Source organism: Echinops telfairi, unplaced genomic scaffold, assembly GCF_000313985.2.
Source record: "Echinops telfairi isolate 266 unplaced genomic scaffold, ASM31398v2 ScPeMD7_7400;HRSCAF=8409, whole genome shotgun sequence".
NCBI lineage: Eukaryota > Metazoa > Chordata > Mammalia > Afrosoricida > Tenrecidae > Echinops > Echinops telfairi.
The window spans coordinates 6,386,662-6,412,911 of NW_022111300.1; the positions used below are offsets into that span (position 1 = coordinate 6,386,662).

At 37.1% G+C, this 26,250-nt stretch overlaps 1 protein-coding gene across 1 annotated transcript in view; it reads right to left on the bottom strand.

Annotated features, from left to right (window-relative positions):
• USP14 (ubiquitin specific peptidase 14) overlaps positions 1-26,250 on the bottom strand; it is a 48,890-nt gene that overhangs the window by 20,925 nt on the left and 1,715 nt on the right. Inside the window, exons 2-10 of the mRNA XM_004702894.2 lie at positions 23,786-23,931; positions 22,039-22,071; positions 16,842-16,946; positions 15,859-15,962; positions 11,954-12,012; positions 8,293-8,423; positions 6,466-6,546; positions 6,071-6,153; positions 4,733-4,847 (exon numbers count right to left, since the gene is read on the bottom strand). Coding sequence (XP_004702951.1) covers positions 4,733-4,847; positions 6,071-6,153; positions 6,466-6,546; positions 8,293-8,423; positions 11,954-12,012; positions 15,859-15,962; positions 16,842-16,946; positions 22,039-22,071; positions 23,786-23,931 — 857 coding nt within the window. The remainder of the gene's footprint in view (positions 1-4,732; positions 4,848-6,070; positions 6,154-6,465; positions 6,547-8,292; positions 8,424-11,953; positions 12,013-15,858; positions 15,963-16,841; positions 16,947-22,038; positions 22,072-23,785; positions 23,932-26,250) is intronic.

The window sequence follows — 26,250 nt, forward strand, 5'->3', positions numbered from 1 at the left end:
ATCTGTACCAATGTACATCCTCTGGTCTAGCCAGATTTGCAGGGCAGAACTGGGACCATGATATTGGGGGGTAGGAAGCATTTAAGAACTAGAGGAAAGTTATATGGTGAGGAACCTAATTTTACCACAAAAACTGCATTTAAAATGTGCTGGAAAAGTCAGCTTATACACGAGCATATACAGTATGTTGTTCTTTCCTTTTCTAGGCCTTTGCACATTTCATTTTAATATTTGACTTTGCCTCTTCATGATCCCCTAAGAAATTTTCTATCCAGCTCCTTGACTTCATTTCTTCCATTTGCTTTGGATAGTTACCCTATAATTAGGAACAAGTTTCAGAGTCCCTTCTGTCATCACACGGATCATTTCTTTCTCCAATTTTTGGTTTTTTTAATGATGTTTTGCTTTGGCATCTCATAGCTCATCAGGTCTTCTGTCATTGGTACTCCAGGCATCAAATCTGTTCTTGAGATGTTCTCAACATTCAGGTGGGATAGACCCAGTGTCATATTTTCACTCCTGGGGATTACATTTTTAGTTTTAGCGTGAACTTACATGAGGAATTGAGTCTGTTCCAGTTAGCAACTACCTGGTTTGTCTGCTAACATCAAGCTTTTCCATCATCTCTTCTCATAGAAACTTCATTTTGATTTCTTTGTATTCCATCTAGAGATGGAATCTGTGATGAATACTTGCAAAATTCTATCCTGCAATCTCCTTTCATTTCTATCACCAAGCACCTATTTTCCAACGACTGTTCCCTACAGTTTCCAACTGCATTCTGCATTTCAATAACCAATAGTTATCTCAATCACTAATAGTTAGCAATGATACTGATTTTATGTTTGATCAATTTCTGACAAGTTGTTGGTAAAATTCTTCGATTTCTTTCACTGGCTTTTGTGGTTGGTGCATAAATTTGACTAACTGTTGTACTGACTCTATTTTCTTGAAGGTCAATAGATACAATTTCATCACAAACAGCACTATACTTGAAGAATGATTTTGCAATGGCATTTTAAAAAATGAATGCAATGCCATTTCTCTTGACAGTATAGTAAATCATATAATTTTGATTCAAAATGGCCAATACCAGTCCATATGAGCTCACTGATGGCTAGGATACTTATCTTTATACATTCTTTTTTATCTTTGACCACTTCCAATTATCCTAGATTCATACTTCGCACATTCCAAGTTCTGATCATTAGATTTTTGCAGCTATTTCTTATTACCTTGAGTCATGCCCCACCAAGCAAATGACAATCTTAAAGACCGCATTCCCATAAGTTTTGCTCCATTAATGTCACCATGGTCTACATAACTCCAATAAAACAACTCTTCCGTAGGCACATTTAAAGTACACGCCTATCAGAAGGGTGCACTCGCTGGCACTATGTCAGACAATGTTCTGCTTCCTTTCTATGCAGAAGGCTTTCAGCAGCTATTTCCTCAGAAGTGAGCAGCCGATTCCTTCTTTGTTGTATAGTCTTAGTCTGGAATCTCTACTGAATCTGAACACTTTGGGTGACCCAGGAACATCTGAATTATCAGTGACATAGGTTTCAGCATCACAGCAACACCCAAGCCACCACAGTACACAAACTGACAAATCAAAGGAACAGTAGTCAAGAAGAAACAAACAAATGAAACAAAAATATTATTTTTCTTATTAACTGGTCTGATAGTAGTCCAAAATAACAAGAGCAACAATATAATACATGATTATTACTTATGTATAAGTGAAATGTACAAAAGAAATCCCATAAGGGATGGGATGGAAGGATTAGGATCAGGGTTACTCAAGTGCAAAAAAAAAAAAGAAAAAGGAGCTATATGGAAATTGTTCTTTAAAAAACTGTTCTTTATTGACCATTTCCCATAAACCTTATACAACTCTAAAAAAAAAAGTACACTATAAAATTGAAAGAATACCCAACACAATATTGACAGGTAAGTTCTATGACTATTGTTATCAATTCCCTATACTTTGTCATCTATGAAATTCCAAATTTATAAAATTTTTCTACAATTTTACAGATTATGAAAAAACTGCATACTGGACAGTCATTGCTAAGTTATTCCATATTTTGGAATTAATATCTATGCTCCATTTTTTCATACACTGAAACTTGTAGGTCATGATTTATGTTAAAGAACTCATAAAAAAAGAATGAACTCGTAATGAATAACTTGGTTTTTGTATACTTTTAAAATGAACTTCCCACAGAGCATGGTAGTGGGAAAAGTGGAAACTAAAAGGAAATAGAGGAAAGAACTAGGAGGAAAAGGGCATTTATAGAGGTCTAAACAGACATGTACCTATGTAAATATATTTATAGGACAATGGAGAAATAGATCTACGTGCATGTATTTATAGGTTTAGTATTAAGGTAGCAGATGGACATTGGGCATCCACTCAAGTCCTCCCTCAATGCAAGAACACTTTGTTCTATATTAAACTGGTTGGCATTCCATGATGTTCGCCTTCTCAACACGATCACTGAAGACAAAGCGGGTGCATAAGCAAATGTGGTGAAGAAAACTGATGGTGCCCAGCTATCAAAAGACAGCATCTGAGGTCTTAAAGGCTTGAAGTTAAACAAGTGGGCATCTAGCTAAGAAGCAACAAAGCCCACATGGAAGAAGCACACCAGCTTGTGTGATCACGAGGTGTCGATGGATCAGGTATCAGCCAAAGAACAAAATAACTTATCATTGAGGGGGAGTGTGGGGTGGGGACCCAAAGCACATCTATAGGCAACTGGACATCCCCTTACAGAAGGGTCTCGGGGAGAAAAGCCAGTCAGGGTGCAGTGTAGCAATGATGAAATATACAATTTTCCTCTAGTTCTAAAATGCTTCCTCCCGACCACTATCATGATCCCAATCCTACCTTACAAATCTGGCTAGACCAGAGGATATACACTGGTATAGATAGGAACTGGAAACACAGGGAATCCAGGACAGATGATCCCTTCAGGACCAGTGGTGAGAGTGGTGATACCAGGAGGGTGGAGGGAAAGTAGGATAGAAAGGGGGAACCGATTACAAGGATATATATAACCCCCCTCATTAGCAACAGACAACAAAAAAGTAGGTGAAGGAAGATGTCGGACATGACAAAATAATAATGATTTATAAATTATCAAGGGTTCATGGGGGGGGGGGCGGAGCTGATACCAAGGTCTCAAGTAGAAACCAAATGTTTTGAGGAGGATGATGGCAACAAATGTACAAATGTGCTTGACACAATGAATGCGTGTATGGATTGTGATAAGAGCTATACAAACCCCCAATGAAATGATTTCTAAAAAATAAAATGAACTTCCCTTAAAATTATGAACCACACATGAACACTTCTCTCAATATCATAAGGCAAAATATACTGACTCCTCTCTTCCTATCCCCTTGTCAATCTTACCCCAAACTATGGGTGAAGCTCCACAGCAAAAAAGTACTTTGGGTGTAATTCTTACCCTAACTTTACTGCCTATCATTCCATCTGTACTATCCAAATATCTTCTATACAAAGTCCCTGCTCAATTATTCCACTGTATTTCACTGTATTTTATTCAATTAAGGAGCCCTGGTGGTGTGATTCTTAAGTGCTCAGCAGCTAACCAAAGTTCCATGGCGCAAACCCACCAGTCATTCCATGAGAAAAAGTGGCAATCACTTCCATAAAGACTTACAGCTTTGAAACATTATAGTAGCAGTTGTACTCTGTCTTTTAGGACCACAGTGTATAGGATATCAATTCACTAGCAATGAGTTTAATTTTTTTTTTTCCGCTTACTTTTCTTCTTTAAAGACTTCAACTTATTGGTCATGGTTAAAGAACCAATCAATTTTTAAAAACTCCTACTCTAGGCTCTCCTGCAAATTCTCTTTGTATTAAAATAACAAAAATTTAAGATAAACAATTCCAATTTTCAGTGCTCCCAAAGTCAGTAAAATCACTTGAACTTCAATGTGAAAATCATTCAAAGGAGTTATGATCCAAACTAAAATATTCTTCAGAGGATGTACATAGTCCTCCCAAAATACTGCAAATTAATAAGGTGGCAAGCAAAACTGTCTAATCCATCAATGAGCAGCAGTAATACACATTTTAAGTGAGTATGTACTTCTGTAGTATGGCATTAGCAAGAGTGCTGATAGACACTGAGAAAAGGTCCAGTTACAGCTCTGCCTCAAACCACCAAGTCACTTAAATTCTAACTCCTTATAGTCCTCATGCAATAGTGGAATGATTCTATACCATTTTGCCTGGTACATCCAGTATATGTCTCATAATTATTAATATGCATCCAGTTCACTCATAAAAGTGTCCCTGTCTGGACAATAAGTTATGTGGTCACCTTCAATAATAATTAAGAACTGGATTTTTCAATCTGGGTATAATATGAATTCTCATCTAATTCTCACAGACACCACTACTTAACGCTCATTCAAGAAACCAGAGCTTATATGAAGTAATTTGCCTTAAGGAAATAATCCAAGTAAACATAGGATTCCTCTTAAAAAAAAATTAAGTCTCGTTTCTCATTCAGCAAACAGTGAGAGATTTAAAATAAAACAAGATACAGCACAAAGTGAAAGGTACTACTTTATCATGTGAAAAAGATACATCAATATTTAAGCGTCCATAAGACCATGTTAGCGTTTATGTCTCTGCAATCAGAACCTACGTGGAAGCTATCAGATTTCTGACTGTATCTGTCCTTACCAATTTCAGTCCTGTAAAAAGATACTTGACTTCTTGATTAATGAAGCAGCTAAGTTGAAGCTGATTTTCCTTTCCTTTAGTAACTTCTTCTTCGTCAGATTCTGTACATTTCATGCTTTGTGAGATGAGATAAGGAATATGCCAATAGGTTTCAAGTTCCTAAATAATCTTGACTATAATAAATTATCCTAATGCCACTAAAATTGATATCATTCAGTAGTATTTACAATTGTCTCATAATGAAGTCAATATACTTTAGAATGTTCATTCTCCTACCAACTCTATAAGAATTACTTACTGTACAATGAGTGTGAAATGATGAACTCTAAATGAATGTTAAATTGGTACTCAGCATGATTCTAACATGATTTCAATGGCTCAGACACATAAATAAAATCCTTTTCTAAGTTCTTAACCATGATATAAGAAACCTTAGTGGCACAGTGATTATGTGCTCAGTGGTCAAATGAAAAGTCTTTAGATGGTTGAAACCCATCAGACTCTGCAGCAGAAAAATGTGGTCATCTGCTTTTTTTCTCTTTTTAAAATACAATCTGGGAACACATAGAAAGCAGTTCTACTCTTGTCCTCTAAGGTCGCTGACTCAGAATTCAATGACAATAGCATTTGGACTCATGATGTAAAGCAGTGTTTCCTAAGAGGAAGAAACCACCCCCTGGACAGGGGGTCGCCCAAGGAGAAACATATACTTAATGATCAATATTTCCTTAGGACAGCAAGCCGTTTTCTTCTTTAAATTTAATATGCCAAATTATAAACTATATAATCTTCAAATAAGGTATAGTTCATTCATTCACAAGCACATAAAAAGATGCTAAAAACACCTTTCTATCCTACATTATGGGCTACAGTAAAAACCTTCATTGATGGGACTTGGAGGAAATGAGTAATTTTCTTTGTTGTTCCTGGTTTTTTCTTGTTTGTGTTTCTGAAAAAGGGGGCAGTGGGTCAAATAAGTTTGGGAACCTATGTTCTATAGGACAGTGGGTGCCTAAATTCAAGTTTTATGTATCGGTTCAAACTCATAAACATAGCTTTGTAGATATACTAATTATTTATACACTAATAAAAGTTCTCTATGAAGTTACTTTAAAGAAGATTCTACTAAAGATGCCTGTAAGAAAAAATAGCATCCCTTAGTAAGTGAACATTTATCTGAACTTCAAGATCAATCAAATGAGTGTATTTTTCCAATTACACATTACTTAGGCATAAAAACTTCTGAAGAATTTCTTTACTGCATACCCTGTCTCCCACCCCATTTGTTGCTAATAAATTATGAGTACAATGTATATAAATCTTGATTCATAAGGATACGTTGTTTCAAACTCAACACCAAAGAACTGATCGATTAAACTTTTCTTTTTAGAGGGTGTCACTGCTGATGCAGATGAATCTGTCTGCAAAAAATAAAATGAAACAAAAATCCAATTTTAGTTTACATATACATATCAATACATTGCCAAAAGATTACAGACACGCAATGATATCAATAGATTAAGTTCAATAAATAATATAGTAAATTTAACTTTGAGATGCAAGTTTTCAAATTCTTATTTTGCATTGAGCACCTAAAATACTGGTGTACATGTTTAACTACTAAGCTGAATTTATGCAAAGCCTCGAGAAGGAGGAAAAAACAAAAACATTCAACCAAATATCAAGATATAATGAATGTCTCTAATCACAAATATATGTGGTATTTCATTTACCTCTTTAACAGAATCATCTTCTAAGGCTTCCAGTTTCTGTTGCAATACTCGCATCATTTGTACCCAACATTCATTAGCATCCTGTGATACAAAAAAAGATACAATAGTAATCAAAGTTACTAAGGTATTGGTCTACAAAATTTTACCAAAATGATCACTATTTCCTTTGGCAGAAAGCAGTTTTCATCTTTGAAACGAATATGCCAAATTAGAACTATTACGATCTTACAAATAAGGTAAAGGGTTCTGTAAGTTTGTTCATAAGCACATAAAAGATGCTAAACACCATTAGTCATTAGAGAAATACACATCAAAACTATTAATTCACATACTGCTAGATTGACTATGATATTCCCTGATAGTACAGTGGCTTGGATAAGTGCTTGGTTGCTAATCAAAAGGTCAGCAGTTCAAATCTGATAGATGTGGCCAACTGCTCCAGTAACTACTACAGGCTTGAAACCTATAGGGCAGTGCTCCATCCTAAAGAATCATTATAAGCCAGAATTGACTTGACAGTGGGTAGAATGGTTATTAAAGAATATTAATCCTGGTGATTAATAAAACCCTGGACTGTTAACTAAACGTTAGAGAGTTAGAACTAATGGCTTTGCTGGAGAAACACCAAGTGACCTTCTCCTATAGTAATTTCAGTCTAGGAAACCCTTCAGACCAGTTCTGTGTCATATAAGGTTGTTATGAGTCAGAATCAAGCCAACGGCACAGAACAACAAAATGGCTACTATCAAAATCAAAATGAAATAAACAACAAAAAATATGTCCTAGCAAAGATGTGAAAAAACTGAAACCCTCAAGCATTAATGACAAGAGTATTAAATGGTACTTCTATGAAAACCAGTTTGACAGGCCTTCAAAAGTTAAAGATAAAATTATAATGACTCAGAATTTAGATTCTTGATATATATGGTGGGGGGGGGGGAATTAAACCAGGGACTACAACAGATTTGTACTCCAATGTTCAAAGAATAGAAATAACCTCAGTGTATTATTAACAGATGACGGGATATATATAAAAGGTGATATACATACATATACAATGTACTATTATTCAGCCATAAAAACACAATGACACATGGTTTAATATAAGTGAACTGTGAACTAAGTCAGGCACAAAATAATAAATATTGTATAAGGGGGCTTCAGAAAAATAAAATGTTTCCACAACTTTTTGAAGCCCCTTCAAATGATTCCACTTTTATCAAATATCTAGAATAAACAAATGCATAAAGACCAAAGATAGTAGATAGCGGGGGCTAGGGATAGAGAAGAATGGGTTATTATTGTTTCGAGAGTACTAAGTGTCTGTTTGGGATGATAAAAATCTTTGGATATAGTGGTGATAGTCTACACTGTGACTATAATCAATGCCAGTAAATTATACATACTTAAGAAAAGTTACCAGAAGAGAAATGAGGCTTTCTACTCCCAGAAAGCTGATCATCTTGGAAACCCACAGGGGCAGTTTTATTCTACCCTACTGGGTATCGATGAGTCAGAATCCACTTGATGGGAGTTGGAGGTTTTGGGGTTGTTTTTAAGAATGGTTACAATGGTAACATGTATGTCTATTTTACCACAATAAAAACATTTAAAATGATACAGGTACTATATGCAGAAAAACTAGAGGGAGGCAAACGCAGAAGCAGGATCATTATTTAACAACTAAAATTTAATGGACTGATGTTTGTAATTTCCAAACAGGTACACAAAAAAGGATAACATTTAAAAAAAAAGAAAACATTAACTATAGAAAACCTAAGTTTTATAATTTATAAAATATAGACTACAGAACCTTGACCTAATTACCTGTTGAAGATACTGTCCTTGTTCGCCTTTCTCTGCAAACTGTGGGAAAGCCATGTGCAAAAACTGCAGAAGAATAATGGGTGGAATACTAGAAGAAGTTTTATCCATGGAATCAAACAAATCTCTAAGGGCTTAAAAACAAAGCAAATATTGCCTTAATAAAATAATGACAATACATAGTACCGAATCTTCTTAGTTAATATAAAGAAATACCTATTTAATGACTATTTTTAAGTGTATCTACTCCTTATGAGATTGTTGACCCCTAGTAAAAAAAAGGAAAATATTTAACATCTTAAGTAATACACCAGAAATTTGTTACTAAACAACTTCTGAACTCTGCCTCCCTTTCTCCCCATTTGCCAGTCTTTATTTACTGTGCCAACCAAAGCAAGCTGTATTAATTCAATAGAAAGAACACATAACTTCTGTTGAGGGATCAAATGAACACAATGTGACTTTCCTAGACTATAGGCCAGGCCATTACATCACCACCCCAGCTTACTTACTTCCTGTCTTTAGTTACCAAGTGTTGTTCTAAAAGCAATATTAATTTAACAAACAAATTTAGGAGGCGAAAAGTCTGAATTCATAGTGTCAGCGGTAGGTTTTCCCTGCCAGTTCTTGGAGGACCTTATTTCCATTCAAAATCTGTGAGTTCTGTGTTCCTTGGACCTCCATGGTATCAATCTTTCCCTGGATCTAGGAGGTTCTTAGCGCAGGGAAATTGCGGTCCAAAGGATGCGCTCTACACCTGGTATTTCTTTTTCGTTGGTAGTTAGGTACCTGCCTCTACTTACTTCTTTCCTTTTCTCTCTTTAAGATTGAAGGAAATCCAAGCCACATCAGAGGAAATTCCACTTACATTGGATCAGGGCTGTAACCTGAGCAAGGGTGTTGCATCCCACCCTAATCACTTTCCAAATGATTGGCTGATCACTTCAGCTCACATCATGGAAGATGATTACATCACTACACAGCTGCCAAATTGCATCAGTACATAACCGCCAAACAACTGAAAACCATGGCCCAGCCATATTTATACACAATTTTGGGAGACAAATCTCAACCGTTGACATCTTTCGTAACTCCACAGTTACTTCCCGTCTACTGAATTCTTAACACTGAAATCAGTGTAAGTAAGACATACTTCCTGGCTCATCAAACAACTTGGAGCCCAAACTAATTTGTCTACTTCTTCAAGTTTCCGGTTTATCTCCTGTCACCATCGCAAATCTCATAATCATAAAACTTCAGCTACTCTCCATTCAGTATGGAGAGTATGGAGAATATGCTTTCCTGCTGAATTCATAGCTTTAACACCTTGCCTTTACAGAGGTTGATCCACTAGACTCTCATATGCAGTAAAACGCTAATCTTTATTAGCTTCACTTGTACTGTTTTCTCAGTATGTTAAATATAAAATGTTATCATTATTATATAGACTGAAAGGTGTAGTAGCACAAAGTAGGTGCCCGATAAAATGTTTCTGGATTTTAAAATAAAAGCAAAAATATAACACAAGGTTAGAAAAATATTTCTGAAGGGCTAAAATTTAAGCAACACTATAAAGCTGGGGCTTTTTTTTAATTTAAAAAATATGCCCCCAAAACTACCTACATTCTAGTAACACGTAATGCCTCAAAATAGATACAGGTATTTAATATTTTCTCTGGGTGAGAAAAACAAGGTTATCTGCTCCCACAAAGATTTATAGCCGCAGAAACCTATATCGAGTCACTATGAGTCAGAATCAGCTTGGTGGTCATTGGTTTGGGTTGTATGAATGTTTTGGAGTCACTGGGCGATACAAATAGTAATTGTAGTTGGCTGTTACTAAAAGGCTGGCAGTTCAAGTCCATCAAGTGGTATCTCAGAAGGAAGGGCTGATGAGCTACTTTCACAAAATCAGCCACTAAAAGCCCTATGGTGCACAGTTCTGCTCTGAAACACAAGGGGTCATCAATACTTGGAGCTGACTCTACAGCAACTGGTCATCAGATCAAAAGAGAAAACCAAGAAACAAATCCTAGATATGGGAAGCAAATGAGGGAGGACATTTATATGCAATATGTGATCCTGAATTGGATCTTGAAGCAGAAAGGAATATAAATTCCATAGTGGAAATTAACTGGACAAAACTATGTCATGCCAATGATAAATTCCCACGTTAATATGATGATTGTCTTGGAGTTATGAATGGGCTTTCTCAGGAAACCCACCCTATTATACTCAGGAATAAAAGACATGCCTAAAACTTATTAAAGGGACGCCTAAAACTTATTAAAGAGAGTGAATGATAAACCAAATTCTTAAAAAAATTTTTATAATTTAAAAGTATTATAAAATTTAGTTAGAAAGCTTAAAAGGCAAAATTTTAAAAATATTTCACCCCACTAATAATTAATGTCCATAAACTATACCCCCAAAATGGTTGAGAAAAACTTAATTTCAACAAACCTATTATCAGTTTAAAAAAAATTGTACCGTATATATTCAAGTATAAGCCAACCCAAATATCAGGCGAGGCACCTAATTTTACCACAAAATCTGCATTAGAAATGTGCTGAAAAACTCGGCTTATAAATGAGTAGATACAATAGATACTCTCCCTAACCCAAAAGGACTGAAATTAAGTTTTACTGTTTGTAATATTAAAAACAAACTGATCACAACAATATGAAATGGTCAATAAGCACATGAAGAGATGCTCAGCATTATTCATAGAGGGAATGCAAACCAAAAACCACAATGAGATACCACTCCACACCCAGTAGATAATATATAAAAATGATAAATAATAAGTGCTTGTAAAGAGGTAGAGACTGGAATTCACATACAGGCATTTTGGAAAATAGTTTGGAAGTTCCTCAAAAGTGGGAAACAAACATTTATTACAAAACTTCAAAGGAAAATGAAAACATACAAAGACTTGTATTGTACACAAATGTTCACAGCGGCATTATTTGCAATAGCCAAAATGTGGAAATAATCAAACAATAAATCATGACTGGATAAATGAAATGTCGTATAGTCAGTGTAATATATATTTTTATCAATAAAGAGAAATGTAATACTGATACATGTGACAGTATGAGTGCACCTTAAAAACTGTATGCTAAGTAAAAAAAACTAGTCACAAAAGACTACATAATGTGACTTGATTTATGTGCAAAGTCCACAACAGGCAAAACTACAATGACAAAAAGGAAAGCAATGGCTGCCTAGAACGAAGAGGAATTGGCAGAGGAGGAGGAGTGACTACATAAGTTGGCTTAGGGGTGATGAAAGGTTCTACAACTGAATGTGGTGAAGGCTGCACAACTGTGAATATTCCAAAAACAATGAGTTCTACACTTTGAATGAGCAAGCTATCTAGTATGTCAATTACATTTCAACAGAACTGTTGTTATAAAAGATAAATATGAAGCCAAAGTTACAGTTCTATCAAGTGACATTTGGATTATTTTTCCAAAAGGACAGCTATGACTGGTTTATAATTTAGTTCCAAGTGGTTTAATGTAAGCACTCCAATATCAGTGATGTTTTAAAAAACACAGTGTAAAAGAAAAGACACTAAATAAATTGTGAATGAAAAGAGTTATGTATATATTTGCTACAATCCTCTCTCAAAACTATTTTATTTAATTAAGATACTGACCTGCAGTAATATACTGTGCTGAAGCCATTTCCCCTGAAGCTCTTAAGGCACCTGCATACCTAGAAAAGTTAAGGTAGAATTAAATACTAATAGGATTCAATTTAGTCTGAGACTCAAATGGAGAGACCAATTAAAAGGACTGACCACTTACTATACCACCCACAATCTCATTTGCTGATGGGGCATGACTCAAAATGAGAAGAAACAGCTGCAAATATCTATTAATAATTGGAAGCTGGAATGTACTGAGTATGAATGTAGGAAAATTGGAAGTCATCAAAAATGAAATGAACACATATGCTAGGAATCAATGAACTTATATAGACTTGTCTTGGCCAGTTTTAATAAGACAATATTATGGTTTACTAAGGTGCCCTGGTGGTGAGAGTTGGGCTACTAACCACAAGGTCAGCAATTCAAAACCACAGCCACTCCATGGGACAAAGATGAGGCTTTCTACTCCTGTAAAGATATAGTCTCGGCAACCCCCAGGGGCAATTCTACCCTGTCTTATAGGGTCACTGAGTCGGCATTGACTCGATTGCAGTGAGATAGTTTAACATGCTGGGAATGAGAGTCAAAAGGAATGGTGTCATATTCATCACCAAAAGGATATTTATTATCAAGATCTATGGCGATGTACAAAGATGTCTGTTATAGAATGCTATCTGCTTGCATACGGAAATGCAGTTATACAAGTATCCTTAACATTTATGCACAAATCACAAAAGCTTCAAACTAAAAACCAGAGTCACTGTCATCAATCAGGGATTTCCTAGATTGTAACTATTCATAGGAGTAGAAAGCCTCCTCCTCTTTCTCCCCCATGAAAGCTGGTGATGCAGAAATTTAAGAACTTTACCAACATCTTCAGTCTGAAATTGACCAAACAGGCAATCAAGATGCATTGATAATTAATGGCTATTGAAATGTAAAAGCTGGAAACAGTGGAAAGAACAGCAGTTGGAAAATATGGTCTTGGTGACAGAAACAAAGCTGGAGACGGCATGAGAGAATTTTACAAGACCAATGACTTCTTCATGACAAATGCCTTTTTTAGCAACAAAGGCATTATGCTACACAAGGGCTTCCCCAGATGAACTGCACAAATCGAAATGTCCACATCTGAGGGAGATGGAGAAGGGATTATCAGCAGCTAAAATAAGGCCAAGGTCTACTGTGGAACAGAACATCAATTGTTCATATGTAAGTTCAAGCTGAAGCTAAAGAAAACTAAGACAAGTCCATGGGCCAAAAACAACCTTGAGTATTTCCCACATGTATTTCCAGAATTTCTCTCTAAAGGTAACGCACTGAACAATAATAGTAGAAACCTGAGATGTTGTGGGATGAAATCAAGAATATCATATATGAAGAAAGCAGAAAGGTCATTAAAAAGACCGGAAAGAAAGATCAAAGTAGAGGTCAGAAGTGACTCTAAAACTTGCTCCTGATCGTAGAGTAACTAAAGCAAATGGAAGAAATGATGAAGAGCTAAAGAAGACATTTCAAAGGGCAAACTCAAGAAGACAAAGGAAAATATTATAAGGTAACCTGTAGTTAGACAGCCCCACACGCAAAAAGGGGGAATAATATGTTCACCATTATCTTAAACAAAAATAATTATAGAAATAATTCAAGCCCCAAGTTGCAATAACAAAAGATTCTATGAACAAAATAATGAACAATGCAGGAAGCATCAAAATAGGTAAATAGTCTTTGTACCAAAAAGACCTAGTCAACATTCTTCCATCTCAGGAGGTAACATATGATCATGAATCAATGGTACTGAAGGAAGAAGTTCAATCAGCACTGAAGGCATGAGCCATGGAATATCAATTGAAAGTTCAACTAACTGATGAAGCACTGGAAGCACGCACTTGTGTATGCCCAGAAATTCAGAAGAAAGCTACTTGGTCAACTAATCATATTTGTGTCCATTCCAAAGATGACCCAACAGAACGCTCAAACTATAGAACATCATTGATATCACATGTAAGAAAGATTTGGCTGAAGATCATCCAAGGATGGTTGCAGCAGTACATTGACAGGGAGCTGCCACAAATTCAGGCTGGATTCAGAAGGAAATGGACCAAGATAACATTGCTGATGTCAGATGGATCTTAGATCAAAACAGAGAATACCAGAAAGATGTTTACTTGTGTTTCATTAACTATGCAAATGTCAGATGGATCTTAGATCAAAACAGAGAATACCAGCAATATGTTTGTTTCATTAACTATGCAAATGTATTCAACTGTGTGAGTCATAAGCTGTGGATCACGTTGGGAAGAATGGGAATTCTAGAACACTTTATTATGCTCCTGCAGAACCTGTACACATATCAGGGGGCAACTGTACAAAAAAAAACAAATACTGCCTAGTTTACAATCAGGAAAGGTGTGTGTCACGGCTGAATTCTTTCTCCATATTTATGCTAAGCGAACCATCAGAGAAGCTGGATTCTATGAAGAAGAATATGGCATCAGGATTGGAAGAAGGCTTATTAACCTGTAATATACACAGGTGACATAACCTTCCTTGCCAAAAATGAGTACTTGAAGCACTTGCTGATGAAGATCAAGGATTGCAGCCTTCAGTATGGATGGCAACTCAATGTAAAGAGAACTAAAATCCTAACAACTGGACCAATAGGGAACATCCTATAAATGGGAAAAAGATTGAAGTTGTCATGGATTTCTTCTTGCTTGGATCCAAAAATCAATGCTCACGGAAGCAGCAGTCAAGAGATCAAACGATAGACTGCACTGGGTAAATCTGCTACTTAAAGATATCTTAGATATCTTTATAATGTTGAAAAGCAAAGGTGTTACTTTGAGGCCCAAGGTGTGCCTGACATAGGCCATGGTATTTTTAATTGTTTCATCATATGCACATAAACACAGAACACTGAATAAGGAAGCCAAGAGTCAGTGCATTTGAATTATGCTGCTGGCAAAGACTACTGAAAGGAGCACAGACTGCCAAAAGAACAGAGCTGTCTTGGAAGAAGTACAGTCAGAACACTCCTTGGAGACAAGTATAGCGGTAGTTTGTTTCATGTACTTTGCACATGTTACCAGGAGATAAATAAGGTACCTTATAAAAAAGTACGTGGAACTCTTCTGGGAATGAAACTAGGCAAATTAAGGTGTAGGAGACCGTAACATAGGGACTGGTCATGAGCCACCCCCAAGGTGGAAAGGGGGCTCTCACCACCATCAAGAAAAATGAGCCAGTGTGTCCCTGTACTAAACTTTCACAGTCCATGAGATAGAGAGCTGTGACCCAAATGAGAGGCAATAGTAGAGCAGCAGCAGCAGCATTGGTAGATGCAGCAAAACAAGGATACCAGCAGGGGATAGTGTGGTGGGCTTCCAGAGCTACAGACTACAAAAGTAAGTACAGAAGGTTTGCTGGCAGTCAGATGCCTCCAGACACTTGGTGGAGCTAAGTTTCCTGATTCATGGAGTTAAAATTGATCACTTTCAGGGTGAAGTGGAGTGGGTGTCCCTGTACACAAAAACAAACCAAAAAAACCAAAGTCACTGCCATTAGGTCAATGCTGACTCATAGAGACCCTATAAAACAGGGCAGAACTGCCCACTGGAGTTCTTCAAAGGCTATAACTCTTTACTGGATTAGAAAGTCCTGTCTTGCGGATCCAGGCCCAAAGCATAACCACTACTGCCGCCAGGGTTCCTTGCACACAAAACAGAGCGATCTAAAAGGCCTTTGTAACACTTGTCCAAGCAGGGCAGCGGCCAAGAGGTTACATGGCTCAGAGTCTTAAATGAATAAATCTTATAGTAGCTCAATAAAGCTGTTTACAAACATTTAACACAGCTTTACTCACCCACATCTGAACCTCAAAGACTTAATTAAAACTTTTTCTTGAACCTTACCTTTTAAGAGCATCTTTGAGTTCAGGCACAGAACGGATACACTGAACTGTAGCATTCATGTAACAAGTGTTACCCAGGTTTGTCAATCCACATGGCAATTCCATCTGATGTGAAAAAAATAATTAGATAATATTTATAAATGAATTAACATGGTATATATTAAAAAACAACTTCAGAGTCTGAGGCAAGTTACACACCAACCCCTATTATTTTAGTCCACTTTCCTCCGAAAGTGACACGTTTATTTCCCTCACCAGAAGCTTTTACTTACATCATGCTAACAATCATCCCATCTTCTTGAAAACACTGAGACTGTATCAAGCCAGCCTCCTCCAGGTTTGTGAAAATGGTTGTCAAAAGCATTAGCACAAAAAGTAAAGAAGTAGCACTGCATGTATGCTGCACAGTTAATAATTTGCACTGAAGGATTTATCTATTAAATTAAGAATACAGTGTACGTATTTTCAATAAGGAGATTTTTTTTAACTTAAACATACCAGTAATTAGCCAATTTAATCCCTTTGAGCCTGTCTTCTGAAAAAATAGTAAATACTTAAGGGTTGATTAATTACCAGACACAGTAGATACTGCCTTTGTATATGTGTGAATGTATGTGCATACCTTACAATCCCCATCTGTAATTTAAGGTTAATTATAATACCTACAGCTCAGTTTCAGAAATTAGAAAATTGTAAATTACAGACCATATTCAATGCTATACATAAATTTAATTTAACCCATTTGTAAATTAGAAAGGCAATAGTCAAAGTATACAAAAAGAAAAAGAAAAACACTAATTTATAAATTATCTGACTAGAAAAGGACTCTCAGGCAACTACAAAAATGAAAACTAATGACCTGTGAAATTAGACATCCTGACATCAATGACTAAATATTAAAAATATTTAGGCCTAACTTTCTGAATGGCATCCTGATTGTCCTTTGAAAAGTACTTATCTAACGTAAGATGTAGTGTGGCTTACAGCAGACGCTAACTGCTCTTCTGTCATGTCTTCGACAAAGATGGTTTTAGCTGCGGGTTCCTCAGGAAGCGCGTCGGCCGAGCCCATCATGAGCAGATTCATTCCCTGTTTCAAAAACAGTCATTTCACAAAATCCATTAAAGCTAATGCTTACGCCCAATGAAAGACACCAGACAAAAAAATAAAATACATACTACATGATTCTACTGATGCAAAATGTCCAAAAAAGGCAAATCTACAAAGACTAGTGGTTGCCAGGAGCTGGGTTGGAAGGAAAAATGAGAGGTGACTTTTGTGATCCTAAGATTTTTTTCGGGGGTGATAGAAACATTTTAAAGTTATATTGCAAGATGGCTACACAACTCTATACATACACTAAAAAGAAAAAAAAAAAAAGGTACAGAGGTGGTGGCTGCCAGAGCCAGGGGTTACCTGCTTATCTGCAAAGGGGAATGAGGAAACTTTTTAGAGAAATGAAACTTCTTTATCTTGATTGTGATGGAAGTTACAAGATTACTTAAATTCAATGGAAAGGTTACCTAAATGTATAAAAGTACATAAATTCATCAAAATGAAAAAAAAATCATCAAAATGTACACTAAAAAAAAAGATGAATTTTATTGTATGTGATACCACAATAAAGCTTAGGACAGGGTACACCCACTCAGTTAGCATAACACAATTCACAAGCACAATGTTCTGCAATTGAGCTCTTAAAACATTATGAGCAGCCATCTAAGGTACGATGGTCTCTCTGTCCAGAGGAAGTGTAAAGAAACTCAGAGGCACATGTAAATAATTAGTTCAATGGACTAATGGGCCACCTGGAGCTCAGCCTTTTATGACCATGAAACCAATTCAAGATGCTGCTCAGTTACCACCACCTGCTACCACCACCTGCTTGCTCTCTAAGAGATCACACAGATCTATCCAGAGGTCCTGGATGGAGTAGGAGAAAAATACATTAGAACAGAACTCAAAATCATCAGGCTTACTAGTTGGAAAGAGACTGCTGGAATCCTCAAGACTATGCTCCTTTTTAGCCACCCTTCAGGTTTGGAACTAAACGCATGCCTGGGACTCAATTTTCAGCCAAATAATACACAGGCCTAAAAGGAGAACAGTAATACTAGGGATACTAACACCTTAGAATAATCAGCCATTTGCAATCAAAGGGGCTGCATCTATCCCAGGATAAAGATCACAGAGTTAGGAGAGCAAAAAAATAAAAACAGGAAACACAGGGCAGAAGAATGGGATACATGATGTTATATTGTAGGGATTGCATTAATGATATGATAAAAAAATATGTAAGAATTATAGAATGGAAACATTATCTCTGTGCACCTTCACTCAATTCACAATAAAGATTTTAAAAATATAAACAAAGCTGGGGGGTGGGGTAAGAGTTCTCAAATGATCATTAATACTTAGTGATAATTCTCACTATAACAAATTGTCCAATCACTGACAACACTCACTCTGTAAATGTCTATTGTTTAACAATGATTTAAAACAAAAACATCAGTGCCATCAAGTCAATGCTGACACCTATGACCCCTTCTGGGATTCCTGGCCTGTAACTACTGAGAGCTGCTGGTGGTTCCAAATTGCTGATCATGCGATCGCAGCCCATCGAGTAAGCACTATGCCACCAGAACTCCGTAGCAAGAATTACTTACATTTAAATCTAAGATTTTCAGAAAAGTAAAACCCATCTTTTCAAACACCAAATGAAAACAGAGTACCTTAATACAAAATATCTAATTTTAAATTCTATGTATATTAACCTCAATATGAGAAAAACCTGCTGCAAAAAATCAACAGAATGTACGAAGTATGACTAGAAAATTTGGAAGTCATCAAAACTGAAAGGAACACATAAAAATTAGGTGCTAGTGAGCTGAAATGGACCTGTTCGGACCATTTTGATTCAGATAGTGAGAAAAACACAATCCAGAGAAATGGTGCTGTGTTGTCAAAAAGGACACTTTAAGACCGATCATGAAGCGCACAATGCTATCTGTGAAAAGTAGGAATGAGCTCTGGCAGTGCAGTTACACAATGGGCTAGCCGCAAGATTAGTCATTTGAAAGCCCAGCTGCTTCACAGGAGAGAACTGAGGCTTCCTACTCCCATAAAGGGTTCTGGAAACCCACAGGGGCAGCTCTACTCTGTCCTTGACGAGGTGGCTGTGACTTGCACTCTGTAAGGCATTGAGTTTGCTTTTTTCCTTTGTCATACATTGAGACAAGGTACCTTGGTGGCTCAGTGGATGAAGATCTTGGCTGCTAAGCAAAAGGTTGGCAATTTGCACCGACCAGCAGATCCACAGCAGATGGATCTCTTTCCGTAAAGATCTTTAACTCTGGTAGCTCAATTTCCATCTGTTTTAGATATCAATTTCCATAGTGGCTGTACACACCTACAGGTCCACCAGCAGTGGATGAGAATTCCAATCTTAGCACAGCCCCTCCAACACTTGTTCCTTTCTGATTTTTTGAATTGGGCTATCTTGAGGGTGTGAGGTGGTATCTCACTGCTGTTTTAATTTGCATTTCTCTTATGGCTAATGATCAAGAACATTGCTCATATGTTTGTTGGCCATTCGGACTTCTGTCCCTGTGAAACTTCTGTTCAGGTCCTTTGCCCACCGCCTCAGTGGGCAATTAGGTTTTTTCTTTTTGGAAGCTAGCAGAGTATTGCAGATTTTATCAATAAGGCCTTTGTCTGATGTGTCATTCATTCATTATAATGATGTTTTCCCAGTCCATGGGCTCTCTTGTTACTCTCTTGGTGAATTATTTCAATGTACACAGGTGTTTTATCTTCAGTATATCCCACGTGTCAATTAGTGATTCATATGTATTTGTGTCCTTCCCTATTTCTGATAGCCTATGTATTGCCTGCACCAAAGTTCTCCCCTACTGGGCATGCGCCCAGAAGAGGCAAGAAACAAACCACGGCCAGACATCTGTGCTCCAGTGTTCATCGTGGCACAGTTCACAATTACAAGGAGTTGGAAACAACCCAAATTTCCATCAACAGACGAATGGATTAAAAACTGTGGTACATACATACATACAATGGAGTGCTATGCATCTCTAAAAAGGAGTGATGAAAAAAAAATTTTTTTTAATTAAAAAAAATAAAAAGGAGTGATGAACACACAAAGCACAGCACCGATAAGAAGAACTGGAGGAAATTATGCTAAGCGAAGTAAGCCAAGCACAAAAGGTCAAGTACAACATGAGTCTGCAGAGGTCAGCTTCAAAAAAAAAGCAAAAGTGGCATGGGGAAAAAGTTACTGTATACAAACATTCCTGGGGTGAGGTCCAGGTAGTACGGCAAGGGCCAGATCAAATCCAGGGATAGACAACTAAAAAGGAGAGGGGAAAAAAGGGGGCGGGGTGGGAGAAGACATGGGTAGTGGGGGAACAGAGCACTAACCCACCCAAGGGGAGGGTATTGTTTATATCTCCATAGGGAAAGAGGGACCAGCCTTCAACCCAGTGCTCCAAGATGTGAATGCAACAATACCAGCATGAAGCAGGGAACCAATAGAGAGGTCTAAGGGGCCGGCCCCAATCCGAACTATGTGGACAATTCCCCTACCCACCAGAAGAATTTACTTCAGAGGACAGCACTGAAGCTACACAGGAGCAAATGAAGGGTGAGGAAGAGAGTGGAGAACATCCTGGCCCACCAAGCCTTGAGGTCGCTATCCCTGCTCAGAGTAGCCAATGCAGAGACCATATGGCCAGCCCCATTATGAAACACGACATCCCTCACTGACCCATAGCCCTACAAAGGACAACACTGGACACACAGTACGGGAATTGCGCACTATCTGACCCCACCACACTGAGGCAAAACACTAAGGGTATGCAACAGAACAGCAAGGGGATCAGAGCAAGGAAGTCCAAGGGAATACCAAAAATAGACTTTGGGGCCAGGGCATGGCGCCCCATCAGACTTGACCAGAAAACACTCCTAAAGGTCAACAAACACACCTTGAACTATTTACAGGCTCTTTTTTTTGTCATTATTTTTTTGGTGGTGTTTTGTTTTCTTTTGTTGCTTTGTTTTGCTGTCTTGTTTTTTGTGCATATTATTATCTCTGCAGGTCTATCTGGATAAGATACGAGGGATAAACAAGCCAGAAGAGAAAATTACAGGACGACAGTTCCCGGGGAACATGGGAGAGGGGAAGGCGGAGGGAAAGGAAGTTGGCGTTAACAAACCCGGGGACAAGGGAACAACAAGTGATTCAAAATGGATGGCAAAGAGGGTGCAGGAGGACTGGTAGGGCTTGATCAAGGGCACTATAACCCAGAGGAATTACAGAAACCCAAATGAAGACTGAACATGATAGTGGAACAAGAGGAAAGTATAAGGAAATAGAGGATAGAACTAGGAGGAAAAGGGCATTTATAAAGGTCTAAATACAGGCATGTATATATGTAAGTATATTTATATATGACAATGGGAAAATAGATCTATGTGAATATATTTATGGATTTAGTATTAAAGTAGCAGATGGACATTGGGCCTCTACTCAAGTACTCCCTCAATGCAAGAACACTTTGTTCTATTAAATTGGCATTCTATGATGCTCACCGGCCCGACACAATTGATGAAGACAAATGGGTGCATAAGCAAATGTGAAGAAAGTTGATGGTGCCCGGCTATCAAAAGATATAGCATCTGGGGTCTTAAAGACTTGAAGGTAAACAAGCGGCCATCTAGCTCAGAAGCAACAAAGCCCACATGGAAGAAGCACACCAGCCTGTGTGATCACGAGGTGTCAAAGGGATCAGGTATCAGGCATCAAAGAACAAAAAATCGTATCATTGTGAATGAGAGGGAGTGCGGAGAGGGGACCCAAAGCCCATCTGTAGGCAAATGGACATCCCCTGACAGAAGGCTGCAGGGAGGAGACGAGCCAGTCAGGGTGCAGTGTAGCAATGATGAAACATACAACTTTCCTCTAGTTCCTAAATGCTTCCTCTCCACCCAATATCATGATCTCAATTCTACCTTACAAATCCAACACAAGTCAATGCAAAAAGGAAAGTATTTTCAACAAATGATGCTAAAACTACTAAACACAAACACAGGGGAAAGTCATTTGCAATTTACTTTAGAATAATAATTAGAAAACTTCACTAGATATGTTTTGGTTATTAATACTTACATTTTTTATTTTGATGTTTCCCCAGTCATCATCCTGTTTTAAAAACAAAGAAAAAGCATTCAATCATTTCTGTAAAATTTAAATATAATCTCATAATCAACTAACTTTTAAGCTACTTCAACATAGAATAAAATGTATTCGGTATAGATACATTATTTTAAATTAAAGCAAAGAAAATTTAAGTATGCACAGACATACAGCTAGTGTATGACACTGGTTTAAACTACACAGAAGATAATTTACTAATATAGAAAATAGTAAGTGATGGCAAGGAGGCACAGAAATAGAAATCCTGGTATACTGCAGGGTGGAAATGTACAATAGTCTAGATGCTGCAGAGAATGGGCTGGCTGTCTTTCAAAAAATACTGTTTGGGATAAATAGTATCTAGCCCTAAAGAATTGAAAACAGGGACTAACACAAGTATCTATCCATACACCAATGTTTCTGCAGCACCATTCACAGTAGTCAAAGGGTGAAACAAACAACCAAGTGTCCATCGGGAGCTGAATGAATTATTCAGCCACAGCAAAATGAAATTCTGACACATGGTATGACATTCATGAACCTTGAGAGCATTATGCTAAGTGAAATAAGTCAGACACAAAAGGGAAAATATTGTATGATTCCACTTAATGTGAAATATCTTAAGTAAATTTAAAAACCAACATTTTACATCTAACCCATGAAGTATTAAAAACAAAAAAACTACACTTATATCATATTGTGCACAATATTAAAGAAAGTAACTTTTTTGTGGCCCCCTTATCAAGGATGTATGGGCCCTGGTGGTACTGAGGTTAAAGCACTCTGCTACTAACCAAGAGGTCAGTGGTGCAAACCCACCAGTCACACAGGGGAGGTCTTCCAGTCCCATCAAGATCTATAATCTAGGAAACCCTCTGGGCAGCTCTACTCTCTTCTCCATGGTCACTCATCTTCAAAACGCTTGGTTTTGGTTTCATGGACAATGTAGGTTTAACCATAGACTGATCATTCCAGGGGGAAAGAATAAATTAAGGTCCTTCTCTTTTAATCAATATTTTTCTTCTCCCATCTCCAGGTAGAAGTTAGTGATTGATCTTAAGAGAAAGGAGCTCTCCTTTAATGAACAGGAAACAAGAAGAAAGAGCAATGGAAAAATTGTTAACGTGTTTCAATGATCCAGAGCCAGCTCTGTAGTAAAGATGTTGAAGCATTAAATTTATACATTCGAATACACAACACATTGTGCAGTAGTAATCTTTTAAAAACCCATTGTTTCACATTTTTAATTAAAACAAGTTTTCTATCCTTGTAACAGAAATGCACTAAGGAAATACAGATAACCTTTTATTTTAATCTAAACAAAATAAAACCAAACTTTTAATCTCTTCCTCACAGGAAAAAAATCGAAACTGTTCAGATAAATGGAAAGTCTGCTAATCCCTTGACCCCCCACAGACCTCCACTGACACATGCATTTTAAAATGAAAATAATCCTTTTCTAATAGTGTTTTGAAATAGTTACAAAAAATATTCCTCACACTACACAAATATAGAATCCTTTGTCACTTGAGTTGAATCCAGCTCATGCTGACCACGTGTATTTTACCTTTTCAATTCAATGACAACATATTCTACACACACACACATACACACACACACAGCCTCAAATAGTACATTAACACTAAACACATTTTCTGGTGTTAATTTTTATCATTAATCTATAATAATGAGATGACATGAAAAATGGACAGAATTTTACCTTCAATGTTCCTCCTTTCACCATGACTTTCTGTCTGGCTGGTTGGACTCCAGTCAATGCAAAGAGCTGAGCCTTGAATACCATTGGAGGTTCATCAGTATTCAATTCTACACCTTCAAATTTCTCCTTTCCCCATTTTACAGTAACTGCAAACAAATGTTTTTAAAATTACTTTTCACTTGTAAAATAATAAGATTTTAAATGTAGGCGCTCCTTAGAGGATCACCTAACTTATTTAAGTTTGGTCGTGAAAGCCAATGAATGCCATTCACCTCCTTATCTTCATCATACCCAACTGAAGGCTTTCATTCAGAACATCAGTCCTTAACTTGCTAAATCTAATACAACTCCTCATTAGATAAATAAGGAAACTGAGAATTACAAGAAGTTGATTGATTTTCTAATATCACAAAAATCACTGCTGTTGAGTTAAAGTTACAAAACTGGTTAGTAAATATACAAGCCTTCTGAAACCTGCTCCAATAGTCTCTACAAAATATGATGACACTGAGCATTTTCTAAAATATGCTTCTTTTGGCATGTGTTTAGTATGCATCAAAATCAGTACATACTATCAGAAGAGAGAGGAAAAGAATGTTAGAACAATAGTTTAAGCATGAGAAAATCAAATTCTTGGGAGAATAAAGCACACTTAGAACCAGTTAGGAGTTCCTGCTTGGTGCAAATGGTGAGGTGTGAATCATGCAGTCCAAGCTGAACTGTTGGCAGTTCAAATCCACCCAGAGTGCCTCAAAAGAAAGCCTGAAAACAAAAATGTTTTTAATTAAAAAAAAAAAGGCTGGTGACCAATTTACTTCTTTTTGAAAAGTGAACCACTGAACCAAAGTGATCTACAGATTCAATGTAATCCCTATAAGAATCCCAACAGCTTTCTTTGTAGAAATAGAAAAATCACTCTTTAAATTTATATTGACAAACAAGATGTCCCAATAGCTAAAACGATGCTGAAAGAGAAGAATAAAGTTGAACTCACTTCCTGATTCCAGTTACAGTAATCCAAACAGCCAAGAACTTGGTGTAACAACGGACATACAAACCCACTATCATGATCCCAATTCTACCTTGCAAATCCAGCTAGACCAGAAGATGTACACTGGTACAGATAGGAACTGGAAACAGGAAATCCAGGGCGGATGACCCCTTCAGAACCAGTGGTGAGAGAGTGGCGATACCAGGAGGGTGGAAGGAGTGTGGGGTGGAAAGGGGGAACCAATTACAAGGATCTACATGTGACCTCCTCCCTGGGGACAGACAACAGAAAAGTGGGTGAAGGGAGACGTCGGACAGTGCAAGATATGACAAAATAATAATTTATAAATTATCAAGGGTTCATGAGGGAAGGGGAAGTGGGGAGGGAGTGGGAAAAGGGAGGATGTGATACCAGGGGCTTATGTGGACAGCAAGTGTTGAGAATGATTAGGGTAGCGAATGTACAAATGTGCTTTACACAATTGATGTATATATGGATTGTGATAAGAGTTGTATGAGCTCCCAATAAAAAATGATTTAAGAAAAAGAGAGAGAGAGAGGCAGGGGAAGAAAGTTTACATGTGTAGTGGTTAACAGTACAACAGCAATGTTATAAAACACTACAGGAGCACAGAGGAAGGCTTCATGAGTAAGGTTAAGGTTTCAGAGAGGAAGTGATAACTGAAAGAAAAAAAATAGGTATTAGCCAAAGAATGAGAGAGAATGAGTATTCCTGGGTAAGAAGACAAGATACATTCGAATGCACATAATGCGTATGTGTTAAGAGGGAATTCCCAGAGTGAAAAAAGTGTAGCAAAGTGGCGGCTAGAGAAGAATCAAGAAAGGTAGCATGGCTCGTGGTAAAATATATGAAGAAATGTGTACTCCCTGAAAGGTTTCTTAAGGGTTACTGTAGTCTGATTTGAATATTTTATCACTCTAGCAGCAACAGGAAAAATGAACATTACACCCTTACTCACTGATATCAGCTAGCAACATATTACAACAGCTCAAGTAAAAAATAGTGATATAGAACTAGACCAAACTAGTGTTAGAAATTATGACAAGGAAACCTATCTGAAATTTACTGTCTCACCCTGAGCAAGTTAAACTTTTTACATATCCATGAAAGGGAAATCCCAACATCACAGAATTATCAAAACAATGCAACAGAATAATTTTTTTGCAAGGCTAAAACAAAGCAACATGCATAAATCTCTAGCTCTTTGCCAGGCATATAGCAGGTTCTCAATAATTTTTATGGCAGTTATTCGATTGAAGGCATCGTAGAAACCTACTTCAATCTCCTCATTTTGGTGATGAGGAAAAGATTCAATTAGGCCCATAAAATATTTAAATGTGACCTCCTCCCTGGGGGATGGACAACAGAAAAGTGGGTGAAGGGAGACGTCAGACAAGGCAAGATATGACAAAATAATAATTTATAAATTATCAAGGGTTCATGAGGGAGGGGG